This window comes from Xenopus tropicalis, chromosome 3 (assembly GCF_000004195.4).
Source record: "Xenopus tropicalis strain Nigerian chromosome 3, UCB_Xtro_10.0, whole genome shotgun sequence".
In the NCBI taxonomy this organism is placed as follows: Eukaryota; Metazoa; Chordata; class Amphibia; order Anura; family Pipidae; genus Xenopus; species Xenopus tropicalis.
In genome coordinates, this window is record NC_030679.2 from 76,020,881 (window position 1) to 76,035,366 (window position 14,486).

The 14,486-nt window shown below is 38.5% G+C and overlaps 1 protein-coding gene across 1 annotated transcript in view; it reads left to right on the top strand.

Annotated features, from left to right (window-relative positions):
• The window catches only part of lamb1 (laminin subunit beta 1), a 40,145-nt gene that overhangs the window by 19,384 nt on the left and 6,275 nt on the right, over nucleotides 1-14,486 (top strand). The window contains exons 25-27 of the mRNA XM_002933094.4: nucleotides 10,907-11,276; nucleotides 11,439-11,614; nucleotides 12,443-12,684. Of these exons, the coding sequence (XP_002933140.2) occupies nucleotides 10,907-11,276; nucleotides 11,439-11,614; nucleotides 12,443-12,684 (788 nt within the window). The remainder of the gene's footprint in view (nucleotides 1-10,906; nucleotides 11,277-11,438; nucleotides 11,615-12,442; nucleotides 12,685-14,486) is intronic.

Sequence of the window (14,486 nt, forward strand, 5' to 3'; positions counted from 1 at the left end):
TGTAACCCCCAGCATTCTCAATATAATTAAAAATCTTTTGCTATAATTTACCAATGAAACAGTCTGGTGCGCAATATGTATACTCTGTTGCTCAGAAGCTCCAAATTATAAATATAATGCATAACAGATGGCACACATAGTAAGCAAATGTCCTTGTGAATCTTACATTTTATTGAGATCTCCACACACAACATTGGCAAGTAAACTCAAATATAAGTTATAAATATATATAAAAGTAATAAATATATTAAAATTATTTTCTTTGAGGTTAAGGCAAGATCCATTTAAAGCTATTTGGGTCAAAAAGGGAAAATATATTATGTTCTTAGATAGAGCATTCTTAACATATAGGCCAGGTTAGTTTTTAGGTCCCCATACTGTTTGAATTTGTGCCCCTTTAACACAGTGAAATCTTTCTAAATAAGTTAGAATAGAGATAAAAATGAGATAATGTAGTTTTACATACAGAACATTTGAACTTTTACAGCTAAGTCATTCCCATAGTGACAGCACCCCTATGAATCATGCATATATTATTCTGCTGATAGTAATCAGTTGGCCAGTTAATCTCAGCACTGATACCATTTAAAAAGGTCACAGCAGCCAGAAGATGGGGGGCCACGGGGCGCCAGTTGGACAGCACTGATCTAATTCATTAAATGCAAAAGTTCTTGTGTGCAAGTATCTCCTCAAAATCAAACTAAAAATTTTGTTTTGATTTGCTAATAAACATGTATGTATGTGTTAACCCTTTAAGTGCCAAGGGACGTAGATTCTACGTCCCAGGTACCAAGGGACCAAAGTGCCATGGGACGTAGAATCTACGTCCAATGGCACTGTCGGCTTTACAAGCGCTGCGCTCGCTTTTAAAGCAGCGCAGCGCTTGTAAAGCCTGCACAACCCCCTAGGCAACGAGCGAATGAACACATACTCACGGATCCGGTCGCCCAGCCGCACCGATCCGGTCCCTCAGCCAATGACAGCAGTGGACACGCATTGATGACGTGTCCACTGCTGTCCCTTTAAATGTCGCCGCCCCCGCGTCGCCTCTTCACTCCTGCTGAGCACATGTGACTGCTGGAGCCCCCCTGCTGCCTTCCTGCTGCCTTCCTGCTGGATTGGTCGCCCTGATTGCCTGCCTGCATTGTGTGAGCTGAACTACAACTCTCTAACCACTGTTTATTTTGCTTATTTCTATCTCAACTGTCTAAAAATTTTTTTTATTTTTTTTTTCCATTTCTTCTTCTATCTTTGTCATTATTACACTTTTACACACATACACACTTATTTACAACTTTCCCAAGCACACACAGACACTTACACACACACTTACACTTAGAAAAAAAAAAAAAAAAAAAATCTTTCTTTCTTTTCTTTTCTTTCTTTCTTTGCTTTCTTTGGCAGTCTTTTTTTTTACTAAAACTTTATTTCTGATCTTGCTCTATAATTATCTGATTTATTTGGTTGCATTTTAGTGTTTTTTTGGCATTTTCATAATTGATTTCTGTTTTTGAATTATTCTATTGCACTGTAACTTTTTTATTGCTATTGGGTGCTGAATTTGCAGTGACGTTGGTGGATCCAGGGCTCTGGCCACTGATTTCATTGCAATAATTGTTCTTCTGTTGGTTTGAGTGGTTTTATTTGAATTTACTGATTTTATGGTGTTTTATCTTTGCATTGTTCTTTATTGTGTATTTAGTGCCCCTAAAAGGTTGCTTTTGCAGTGACGTTGGTGGATCCAGGGCTCTGGCCACTGATTTCATTGCAATAATTGTTCTTCTGTTGGTTTGAGTGGTTTTATTTGAATTTACTGATTTTATGGTGTTTTATCTTTGCATTGTTCTTTATTGTGTATTTAGTGCCCCTAAAAGGTTGCTTTTGCAGTGACATTGGTGGATCCAGGGCTCTGACCACAGATTTCATTGCAATTATTGTTCTTTTGTAGGTTTGGGTGGTTTTATTTGAATTTACTGATTTTATGGTGTTTTATCTTTGCATTGTTCTTTATTGTGTATTTAGTGCCCCTAAAAGGTTGCTTTTGCAGTGACATTGGTGGATCCAGGGCTCTGACCACTGATTTCATTGCAATTATTGTTCTTTTGTAGGTTTGGGTGGTTTTATTTGAATTTACTGATTTTATGGTGTTTTATCTTTGCATTGTTCTTTATTGTGTATTTAGTGCCCCTAAAAGGTTGCTTTTGCAGTGACATTGGTGGATCCAGGGCTCTGACCACCGATTTCATTGCAATTATTGTTCTTTTGTTGGTTTGGGTGGTTTTATTTGAATTTACTGATTTTATGGTGTTTTATCTTTGCATTGTTCTTTATTGTGTATTTAGTGCCCCTAAAAGGTTGCTTTTGCAGTGACATTGGTGGATCCAGGGCTCTGACCACCGATTTCATTGTAATTATTGTTCTTTGATTGCTTTTAGTGGTTTTATTCCATTTGGTTTCAGTTGTTCTAGAAAGATCCAGAGGTGCTAAGTTCAGATTGTTCTAGTAGTTTCTATTGCCAAAGGTTAACTCCTGGTCATCCCTTGCTGGCTTGAGTTTATCAAAAGGTTACAGTGAGGTTTTTTTTTTCTAGCTTCTCCTATTACAAGTGCTGTCTTGCTTGCTGCTTTTTTTTTTTTTTTTTTTTTTTTGCTTGCTTGTTTTCACTTTGCCTGCTGATTGCTAGATTTGCAGTTGTCGGTATATTTCTGGCACAATGGCCAAACGGTTTTACAGCACCGAGGAAGCTGCTAGGTATTGCATGGACTCCAGCTCAGAAGAATTTAGCGATTCTGGGTCTGAGTATGTTCCATCTGACCACTCTACTGAGGAATCAGAGATAGACGATAGTGACACGGTTAGCGCAGAGGTTAGTAGTGGTGGCACGCTTACTGCTGAAGAGGCAGAGGCTGGTGGTAGTGCCCAAGATGTACCCATGGAAGTAGAAGAGGGTGAGGGTAGCACTGATGCAGCAGTTGGAGAGCCTGCGTGGGGGCCTCCCTGTAATTATGTCCCTGAAATTCCCCCTTTCACTGCAGTCCCTGGCCTCAGTGTGGACACCACTAATTTTGAAATTATAGATTTTTTTAATCTCTATATTACAGAGGCCATCCTACAGGACATGGTCCGTTACACAAATTTGTATGCTGAGCAGTATCTTGCCAGCAACCCTTTACCGGGTTTTTCAAGAGCCCAGGCATGGTATCCCACAAATATAAACGAAATAAAAAGATTCCTGGCTCTTACATTGGCAATGGGACTCGTAGAACGTAATTCTTTAGCTTCCTACTGGGATACCAATACAGTCCTTTCCATCCCTCTTTTTTCAGCCGTTATGCCAAGAAACCGTTATCAAATTTTATTGCGGTTTCTTCACTTTAACGACAACACAACGGCTGTTGCCCCTAATGAGCCCGGTTATGACAGGCTTTATAAATTGAGGCCCCTTATAGATAGCCTGTCTCAGCGCTTCGCAGAGGTTTACACCCCCTCCCAAAATGTCTGTGTTGATGAGTCCCTTTTGCTCTTCAAAGGGCGCCTAAAATTTCGCCAATATATCCCAAGTAAGCGTTCTCGCTATGGGATGAAATTTTACAAACTCTGTGAAAGCAGCACGGGCTACACTAGTTATTTCATGCTGTATGAGGGAAAGGACACTAATTTGGACCCCCCCAGTTGTCCCACTGACTTGACTACCAGTGGTAAAATTGTTTGGGAGCTCATAACTCCACTGCTGGGCCGAGGTTACCACTTATACGTGGATAACTTTTACACAAGCATCCCTTTATTTAGAGCCCTAAATTCTTTGGACACCCCAGCCTGCGGCACAGTCAACCGTAACCGCAAAGGACTGCCCAGGGAATTGCTGGATAAGAAACTGAAGCGTGGAGAAGTACATGCTCTAAGAAGCAATGAGCTCTTGGCCATAAAATATTCAGACACCAAAGTTGTTTTTATGCTTACTACTATCCACGATGAGACCATGATTGTCCAACACAGAAGTGGCGGTAGGCCCTCAAAAACAAAGCCACTGTGTAGTAAAGAATATAGTAAGCATATGGGTGGTGTTGATAAATCCGACCAAATACAACATTATTATAATGCCACCCGAAAAACCAGGGCCTGGTACAAAAAAGCAGCAATTTATATGATCCAAATGGCCCTTTATAATTCTTATGTCGTTTACAAGGCGGCAGTACCAGGCCCCAGATTGTCTTATTACAATTATTTGCTGCAGTTGCTCCCTTCCTTGTTGTTTGGTGATGTAGAGGAGGTTCCTGACATGCCAGGTAATGACAATGTTGCCCGAATGGTGGGTAAGCATTTTATAGCACAAATTCCACCAACACCTAAAAAAACATATGCCCAGAGAAAATGTAAGGTTTGCCGTTCCAAGGGTGTTAGGCGAGATGTCCGGTATTATTGTCCCAAGTGTCCTAGCAAGCCTGCTTTGTGTTTCCACCCATGTTTTGAAGTGTACCATACTGTGGTACACTATGAGAGGACTTGAATTTTGTGTTTTTATAGGTAGGTTATGGTTCTCTGGGTTTGTTGGTGGAATAAGGATTTAGCATATCAGAATAGTGAACTTGGCATGTTCTAGGTTTTTATGCACAAGGTTTCAGGACTCCAAACTTAGCTGTGCTGGCAAAGTGACGCTGTTTTTTATTTATTGAGTTTATCTATTCTGGCAGGTCCGTACTTTACTTATAACTAGGTTATAGATATATGTGATGAAAAGTTTGGTAAGGTGTGTCATATTGGCAAAAGTGTTGTTTTTTTTTTAGTAAAGTAGGGATTTATGGTGTGTGATTTTGTTTTTTGCACAGGTTGTCAGAAAAACAAAGTGTGCTTGTAGCTTGTGGTTGTTTAGACTTGTTCTTGGGCATTCAGATTTTTGTGTTTGAGCTATGGTTATTCAGGCTAGTTGCAGTGTTTCTTTGGTTATGGGGTAGGACTTATATTGTGCTGTTGGTATAGCGAACTGAGGTGCTGGGTGACTGACAGGGCGCATGATAAAACTTGTGGTGTGTGATGAATCAATGAGATGTTTTTATCTCTAAAGCTGATGCCACAAGTCCTTTTACTGGCACCTCAAAAGCTTGCCTGTCAGCGCAGTTATCTGTGCATAGTTTTGTATATTACTTTGCATTTCTGGGCAGCATTTAACTACTGTAAGTGTAGGCCTTGAGTTTTTTGCAAAGGTTCTTGAGCACAGGATGACAGATACATTATGGTTTTTTGTGCTTGTAGTACAAATTGAATATCTACTGTATGTTCTGGTTAGGTTACACAAGTTGCAGTGGCTCTCTAAATATAAAAACTTTGCGTAATACTGGTGTGCCACTGGTGACTGCTGCACGGCACGTAATGGTGCACATAATTTTATCTCTGATGCTAATGCCCCAAGCTTTATTGTTGGCACCTAAATTCCTAACCTTTAGTGCAACTTCTAAGGACATTTGCATCATTTATGGGCCAAATTACTATGGATTTTTTGGCAAATATCCTTCTAAATGTGGTGCAGATTTTGTCATTTCTAAAGTAGTGTAGGAAGAAGCAAAAAACTGGTATCATAACACCACAGGAAAGATGGAACTCAAATCAAAGATGCTCCACAAAACAGAAATAGGTGAGTAAAGTACAATTTAGGGGTTTATTTGGGGGGGGGGGGTAAAGTAAAAAACTGCAAGGGGTGCATAGAGTGCATTTTCAGGTTTGGCGGCCATGTACTTATGTGCAACCAGACATATGGGGTGTAATTTTATTCAGGGTAACTTGCTAATTGATACTGAGCAAGTTTTTTGATAGTTGCCGTTGAGATTTTGGGGAGAAATCTAACTTTATATTTTTTTTCAGACCAAGAATGGTGTCTCTAAATAGCTGAAGTTGTCTATTTTTAATCAATGTATAGTTTATATGGGTTTTTTTTACAGTTAAGGGGCAATTTTGTCTGAAAAACTTTGAGATGTGCACATAAATTGCAGCCCCATTATTATGCATTGCCCCTGTTTTGGGGCATTTGGTGGCCACGTCTTTATGTGCACCCATACATATGGGGTATCGTTTTATTCAGGGGAACTTGCAGATTGATGTTTAGTAAGTTTTTGGTAGTTGCTATAGAGATTTTGGGGAGAAATCTAGGTTTGTATCTGTTTTTTCCTTGATTTCTGACCAAAGCACCGACTTCTGCAAGGGACTGCGGCCGCAATTTTCCATGTAGAAAGAGGAGAGTGGCGTCTCTGAATAGCTGATGGTGTGCACTTTTCAGAAATATATAGTTTGTGGGGGTTTTTTTACAGGTATGGGGGGTTAACACTGAAAAACTGCAGGAAGTGCACATAGAGCTCAGTGAAATTGCCCTTTTGCATTGCCCCTGTTTTGGGGCATTTGGTGGCCACGTCTTTATGTGCACCCATACATATGGGGTATCGTTTTATTCAGGGGAACTTGCAAATTGATGTTTAGTAAGTTTTTGGTAGTTGCCATAGAGATTTTGGGGAGAAATCTAGGTTTGTATCTGTTTTTTCCTTGATTTCTGACCAAAGCGCTGACTTCTGCAAGGGACTGCGGCCGCAATTTTCCATGTAGAAAGAGGAGAGTGGCGTCTCTGAATAGCTAATGGTGTGCACTTTTCAGAAATATATAGTTTGTGGGGGTTTTTTTACAGGTATGGGGGGTTAACACTGAAAAACTGCAGGAAGTGCACATAGAGCGCAGCCCCCAAAATTTCAACTGAAATTGCCCTTTTGCATTGCCCCTGTTTTGGGGCATTTGGTGGCCACGTCTTTATGTGCACCCATACATAGGGGGTATCGTTTTATTCAGGGGAACTTGCAGATTGATGTTTAGTAAGTTTTTGGTAGTTGCCATGGAGATTTTGGGGAGAAATCTAGGTTTGTATCTGTTTTTTCCTTGATTTCTGACCAAAGCGCTGACTTCTGCAAGGAACTACGGCCACAATTTTCCATGTAGAAAGAGGAGAGTGGTGTCTCTGAATAGCTGAAGGTGTGCACTTTTCAGAAATATATAGTTTGTGAGGGTTATTTCACAATTAGGGGGGATTAACACTGAAAAACTGCAGGTAGTGCACATAGAGCGCAGCCCCCAAAATTTCTACTGAAATTGCCCTTTTGCATTGCCTCTGTTTTGGGGCATTTGGTGGCCACGTCTTTATGTGCACCCATACATATGGGGTATCGTTTTATTCAGGGGAACTTGCAGATTGATGTTTAGTAAGTTTTTGGTAGTTGCCATAGAGATTTTGGGGAGAAATCTAGGTTTGTATCTGTTTTTTCCTTGATTTCTGACCAAAGCGCTGACTTCTGCAAGGAACTACGGCCACAATTTTCCATGTAGAAAGAGGAGAGTGGCGTCTCTGAATAGCTGAAGGTGTGCACTTTTCAGAAATATATAGTTTGTGAGGGTTATTTCACAATTAGGGGGGGTTAACACTGAAAAACTGCAGGTAGTGCACATAGAGCGCAGCCCCCAAAATTTCAACTGAAATTGCCCTTATGCATTGCCCCTGTTTTGGGGCATTTGGTGGCCACGTCTTTATGTGCACCCATACATATGGGGTATCGTTTTATTCAGGGGAACTTGCAGATTGATGTTTAGTAAGTTTTTGGTAGTTGCCATGGAGATTTTGGGGAGAAATCTAGGTTTTTTATCTGGTTTTTCCTTGATTTCTGACCAAAGCACTGACTTCTGCAAGGGACTGCGGCCACAATTTTCCATGTAGAAAGAGAAGAGTGGTGTCTCTGAATAGCTGAAGGTGTGCACTTTTCAGAAATATATAGTTTGTGAGGGTTATTTCACAATTAGGGGGGGTTAACACTGAAAAACTGCAGGTAGTGCACATAGAGCGCAGCCCCCAAAATTTCTACTGAAATTGCCCTTTTGCATTGCCTCTGTTTTGGGGCATTTGGTGGCCACGTCTTTATGTGCACCCATACATATGGGGTATCGTTTTATTCAGGGGAACTTGCAGATTAATGTTTAGTAAGTTTTTGGTAGTTGCCATAGAGATTTTGGGGAGAAATCTAGGTTTGTATCTGTTTTTTCCTTGATTTCTGACCAAAGCGCTGACTTCTGCAAGGAACTACGGCCACAATTTTCCATGTAGAAAGAAGAGAGTGGCGTCTCTGAATAGCTGAAGGTGTGCACTTTTCAGAAATATATAGTTTGTGAGGGTTATTTCACAATTAGGGGGGGTTAACACTGAAAAACTGCAGGTAGTGCACATAGAGCGCAGCCCCCAAAATTTCAACTGAAATTGCCCTTATGCATTGCCCCTGTTTTGGGGCATTTGGTGGCCACGTCTTTATGTGCACCCATACATATGGGGTATCGTTTTATTCAGGGGAACTTGCAGATTGATGTTTAGTAAGTTTTTGGTAGTTGCCATGGAGATTTTGGGGAGAAATCTAGGTTTTTTATCTGGTTTTTCCTTGATTTCTGACCAAAGCGCTGACTTCTGCAAGGGACTGCGGCCACAATTTTCCATGTAGAAAGAGAAGAGTGGTGTCTCTGAATAGCTGAAGGTGTGCACTTTTCAGAAATATATAGTTTGTGGGGGTTATTTCACAGGTAGGGGGGTTAACACTGAAAAACTGCAGGAAGTGCATATAGAGCGCAGCCCCCACATTTTTAGCTGTAATTGCCCTTGTGCATTGCCCCTGCTTTGGAGTGTTTGGTGCCCATGTCTTTATGTGCACCCATACATATGGGGCATCATTTTATTCAGGAGAAGTTTGTCTTTCAAATATGCCTTTGTTAGAAAATTTTTATGAGATTTTTTTTTGTCAAATCCACATTTGATCATGCGTCCAAGTTTACGTTTTAGAAAAAAAAAAAAATGTCATAAAAAGTTCCAAATTTCACAATGCACTGACAAAAGGTATTTGGCTTTTGAGTGAAAACTACATTGCACCTAGAAACCTGAAGGTCTGTAGTTTCTAAAGATACCAAACATGAGGGGATATTTTAGATTTACATATAAGTTATGCTGCATTAACTGTTACAAGCGCTTTTCTGCTTTGTTCTGGTGTGATATTGTACAAAGTATTGCTTTAGTTTGGGGGTTACTTCTGGACAGGAACTGTGGGGTACCACCACATATTTGGTATCGTTGGACTTGGGAGTATCAGGGCTTTTACAAACAACAAAAAAAAGTGTGTAAAATTAACTTTTCTATGGAAAAAAAACTCAAAATATACAGAAATTTTTCATAATTTTATTTTTTTTTTTACATATTTCACCCAAAATACACATCATATCTCCAGAAAAGTTATAAAATTTGGTATGTATGTCGAAGCCCAATTAGTGACGAAAAAAACGATATATAATTTCCCTAGTTTCATGGAGGTTTTTCTACCAAAAAACATTGTTAAAGTGAATGAGTACAAAATGCTTAAAAAACGTCTGGCACTGGGGGGAACCGAAATGACGAATTCGGCTGGCACTTAAAGGGTTAAACCTTGTGATATAGATGAACTGTATATATGGTTATATTTATCTTTGTTAGTCTACTAATTATGTATTTCCAAATGTGCTTTTCTGCATTTAGAGTAGTTTCAGAGTTCTGAACTAATCCATTAACATAGAGAGAGTTGTTTGTAATTACTTTATCTCTTACAATTGAACTCATTGTGCATTGTTTGGACCCTACACGTTGGTGAACAGATCATGCTTTATAAAAATGATTTGTGAATAGATAGATGCCAGAACTAAACAAAGTCTTCACTGTTCATCTTAATAATAAGACTATTTTGCTACAACCATTGATGTGTGGGAGGGTAGCATTTTAGAAGAATGTTAACTAGTATAAAGATTTAGAAAAGGAGACATTTTTATTCTGATTACCTTCTACTATCTAGAAAACTTTATATTTAGAAAGATTTTTGCCACATATATCTGCACAAATAGACTTTATTGCAAATTTGCTTTGTTCAAAAATTACAGGCTACCATCTTAGATAAATAGCTGAGGGTAATTGAGGGGGCTTCTTAAGATCAAAGATTACTCGTGTTTAATTTTGGCTTGGCATTCCATTCTTTGTGTTACTTAATGGCCTTAATGGTCTTCTCATTCCAAGTCTTGATCCTTATCTGAAAAGAGTTAAGTGGCCCTCATTCCACAAGGCTCTTTGTGCTAGCAAGAGGGAATATTCACTATACAAAGTCACTGCTGGAGATTATAATTGCTTGGGGTGTTGTATACTGATCTTTTCAGCTTTGCTGTGAGAATAAAAGGCCTATTCTATGGGAAAAGTGATGCTTTAGACTAACTACATGCTTCAAAACATATGTATGCTATTCATACTAAATGTAGCTCTCAAAGCTCAGGATCTCCATAAAACATCTATAGTATGTACTGTATGTATGTATATCTTTATTTATAAAGCGCTACTTATGTACGCAGCGCTGTACGGTAGAATACATTAATACAAATGGGGGATTATTAAGATAATAATAGATAAATACAAAGTATAACAATAAAAACAGATAAATACAAGATAAATACAGTTGCAATAAGTTAAAGTTTGAGTCAAAGACACAAGATTATGTGGAAAATTTGTGTAAAGAGTACATTTGTCAAGTTATATTTAAGTTATATTCTTTAAAAAATTGTTTAAAGGTGAGTTCACTTTAAAATTACCTTTTAGACAACAGTATTGTAAGACAATTTTCAGACAGGGGTAAAAAATTCCTTTGTTTTTACCTGCATATCTAAAGATTCTGCTTTAAACATAAGCAGAGTAGACGAATGATTATCTACTACCAATGGTCATGGAAAAGGTTGTTATTGTAGCATGTATAGCCACCTTTAGGCTTGAAATTTTAGTTGCTACTAAATGTTTTGAAATTAATATATATTTTTTTAAATTACACTTTTTTCGTTTTAGCTTGTGATTGTGACTCTAGAGGCATCCAGACATCACAGTGTAATCGCGCTACAGGGCATTGTATTTGCAAAGAAGGAGTTGAAGGAGTTCGCTGTGACAAGTGTGCACGTGGATATTCTGGAGCATTCCCATACTGCACACCTTGTCACAAATGCTTTGCTTTGTGGGATATCATTATCCAGGAGCTTTCTAACAGAACAAAGCAGCTTCTAAACCGTGCCAATGACCTGAAGATCTCTGGAGTTATTGGACCCTACCAGCAGACTGTTGACAAAGTGCAAGAGAAGTTAGAGGAAATCAGAAGCATTCTGGCTCACAATCCAGCAGCACAGCCACTCAAAAATATTGAGAATCTATTTGAGGAAGCAGAGTAAGTAATGCATTAAAGGACACTTCATTGCACCAAATAATATTTTGAGCTGTCTGCAGGAAAAACCTAAACCAGCTATTTGTTTGAAAAACACTGAAATATTCAGTATAATTCTTGTAAATGTGGGATTGGCTAATCTTTGCTGTTCCTGTTATGTTGTAGGAAGCTGAAATCTGAAGTTTCACAAAAAGTTGATGAAGTGGAAATGAAACTAGCAGAAATTAAAATAAATGACACAGAGAAGCTTGATGCTCTTCAGGCAGATGCTGAAAGCTTTGGAAAAGCATTGAAAGAACTTGGAGACCAGTTAGAATTTATGAAAATATCTAATGTGCAGGGTAAGTGGGTTCTTTAAAGTTAGAATTTACAAGCATACATTTTATATATTATTTACATATATATATATAATCGTACTGCAGAGTGATATTGGGATAGGAACATGCAACTTTATTGTGATTCTGTATTAACTGTGGGCCCTGTTTGTGAGAGACTGCAGATGATATTGCAGGTCCTAAAGCTATTTTTGAATTACAAATTCTAGCTGCCAATGACACCCCAGAATTGTAGATCAGCTATAACCCTAGTTCATCTGGTTAGTCATACTTGGCTTAGGGCAGTGGCACAAGGCAAGTTTGGGATTTTTAACCCCTTGCTTTCAGTATGGCAGCCTCCAATCATTAGCACAAAAGAATTGCAAGAAAACATGTGCGAAAATTTGCACACAATTCCCATGGGGAGCAATGAAAACACAATTTTTGCATTTTATGATACCACTATTTTAACAAGGAGTTAATGTGGTGGGTAAATTGTTTGAAAATGCCTTTTGTGTCTTTGACCTTACAGTCTAAAACAATCTTTTCCATGTTGTGCAGCATTATCATTAATTCTTGCACATTCTCGAGCCAAATCTTTTAAAAATTATGGTTCTGTCCTTGAGCATCTACAGTACACTGTTGGCCAGAATCAACATTTGAATTGGCATTATTTTTGTTTTAGTACAGCACAGCTCCAAAATTTTTTTTAAAGAATCAAAACAAAACTCCTACGTACTTGCAGCTTGTGGAGGATTTGGTGATATTAAAGCATAAAAAGGCTGAGAGCATTTGTCATGGTCAAAGGGTAAAACTGGGATTGCTATTTTCAAATACGTTTTGTGCTTTTTTTAGGCGCCATGGACAGCATCAACAAATATTTCCAGATGTCTCTAGAGGCAGAAGAGATGGTCAATGCCTCTGTGTCCAATCCAGATAGCATAATTGAACATTCAGCTGCTACCCGGCAGGAAGTGGAAAATCTAATAAATGAAAACTTGTCCCAGTTTAAGAAAGAGCAAGAGGAGCAGACTCGACTGCTGGATGAACTTGCTGGCAATGGGCAAAGTTTGGATCTCTCATCACTTTCTGAAAAGGTACTGCGTTGGGAAAAATATTAACTATTAATATTCATATTATGTTTTGCATCTACTTTATATGTGATAAGTGCAGCCCTGAACCTGTCACCCACAAAAACAATTTAAAAAAAAGTTTTTCCTAGATAAGAATAATAATTCAAGGAATACTGTCATGGGAAAAAAAAATTCGAAACAATCCGTAATAGAGCTTCTCCAGCAGAATCCTGCATTGAAATCTGTTTTTCAAAATCACAAACATATTTTTTATATTTTCTTTTGACGTTTCACATGGGGCTAGCCATATCCTTCGTTTCCCACTGTGCCACAGCCATTTGACCTGTGCTGTGATAAACTTTACTGCTGAGCTGCAGGTTGGAGTGATATCACCCCCCTCTCCCAGCAGCCAATCAGCAGAACATTGGGAAGGGAGCAAGACAGCAGCTCCCAGTAGATATCAGAATAGCACTTAAAGGGGTACTTCACCTTCAAATTAAATTTGAGTATGTTATAGGGCATTTCTTAGCAACTTTTCAATTGGTCTTCATTGTTTAATAGTTTCTGAATTATTTGCCTTTATTTGACTTTTCCAGCTTTCAAGTGGGGGTAACTGACCTCAGAAGCCAAAAAACTATTGTTTTGTGAGGCTACAATTTTATTGTTATATTTTATTACTTTTATTTCTATTGGAGCTCTTTCCTATTCATATTCAAATGTCTCACTCACACCGTTGCTTGGTTGCAAGGGTAATTTGTACCCTAGCAACCAGAAAACTGCTAAAGTTCCAAACTTGAGAGCTGCTGAACAAAAAGCAAAATCATTCAAAAACCACCCATAATAAAAAATGACAACCAGTTGCAATTTGTCTCAGAATATCACTCTCTACATCATACTAAAAGTTAATTTAAAGGTAAACAACCCCTTTAATAGTAAGAAATCCAAGTCTAGCTTGGGACTCATCCAGGTGCATGGGGGTAGGAGAAACAGTAGGTTACCTGAAAGCAGTTCTAATGTGTAGCACTGGCTCCTTCTGAAAGCTCAGACTCAGGCACAATGCACTGAGATGGCTGCCTACACACCAATATTACAACTAAAAAATATATTTGTTGCTTCAAGAATAACATTTTATATGGTAGAGTGAATTATTTTCTATATAAACAGTGTAATTTAGAAATAAAAAGTACACCATAAAAATCATGACAGTATCCCTTTAAAAGTAAAGACATTCTGCAGTATACCCAACAGCATCTGTATGAGACAACAAGGATTATGCCTCTTCTTTATCATAAAGGAAATGTGGAAGCATATGGTAGAATGTAATAAACAGAATAAAGTTTGCTACTGTTCTAGTAACTCATAGCAACCAATAAGCAGGTCATATTACTGGTCAACTCTTTGAAAACACAAACACTGGTTGGCTGCTATGGGTTAGAGGTAAGCAAACTTAAGAGCTTATTGGTTACCTCATTATAGGTCTAATGTTTTGCCTCTTTCAAAATAACATTTTGAGTGCAAGCTTGAACAGGTAGATATAGCATGGACCAAGATTTCTAGGGAACTAGGTTCAATTCTAGTCAAGACACTTAAAGTTAAATGTGAGGTGTGGGATCTAAGCTCAATGCATCAAAACTGCCTCAAAATTGTACCCAGTGGACCGTAGCTTATCATTATTGCTGCAGTAAAAGGATAGCTCCTTGCCCTGCTGATAGTTATTTTTCCCCTTAAATAAGAACAAAACCTAATAGGTGGCACTTGACTTGCACAGGGGTTAAATTCAACTTCTGGTTGCTGAAACACACACCGTGACATGGAGGGAATGTATT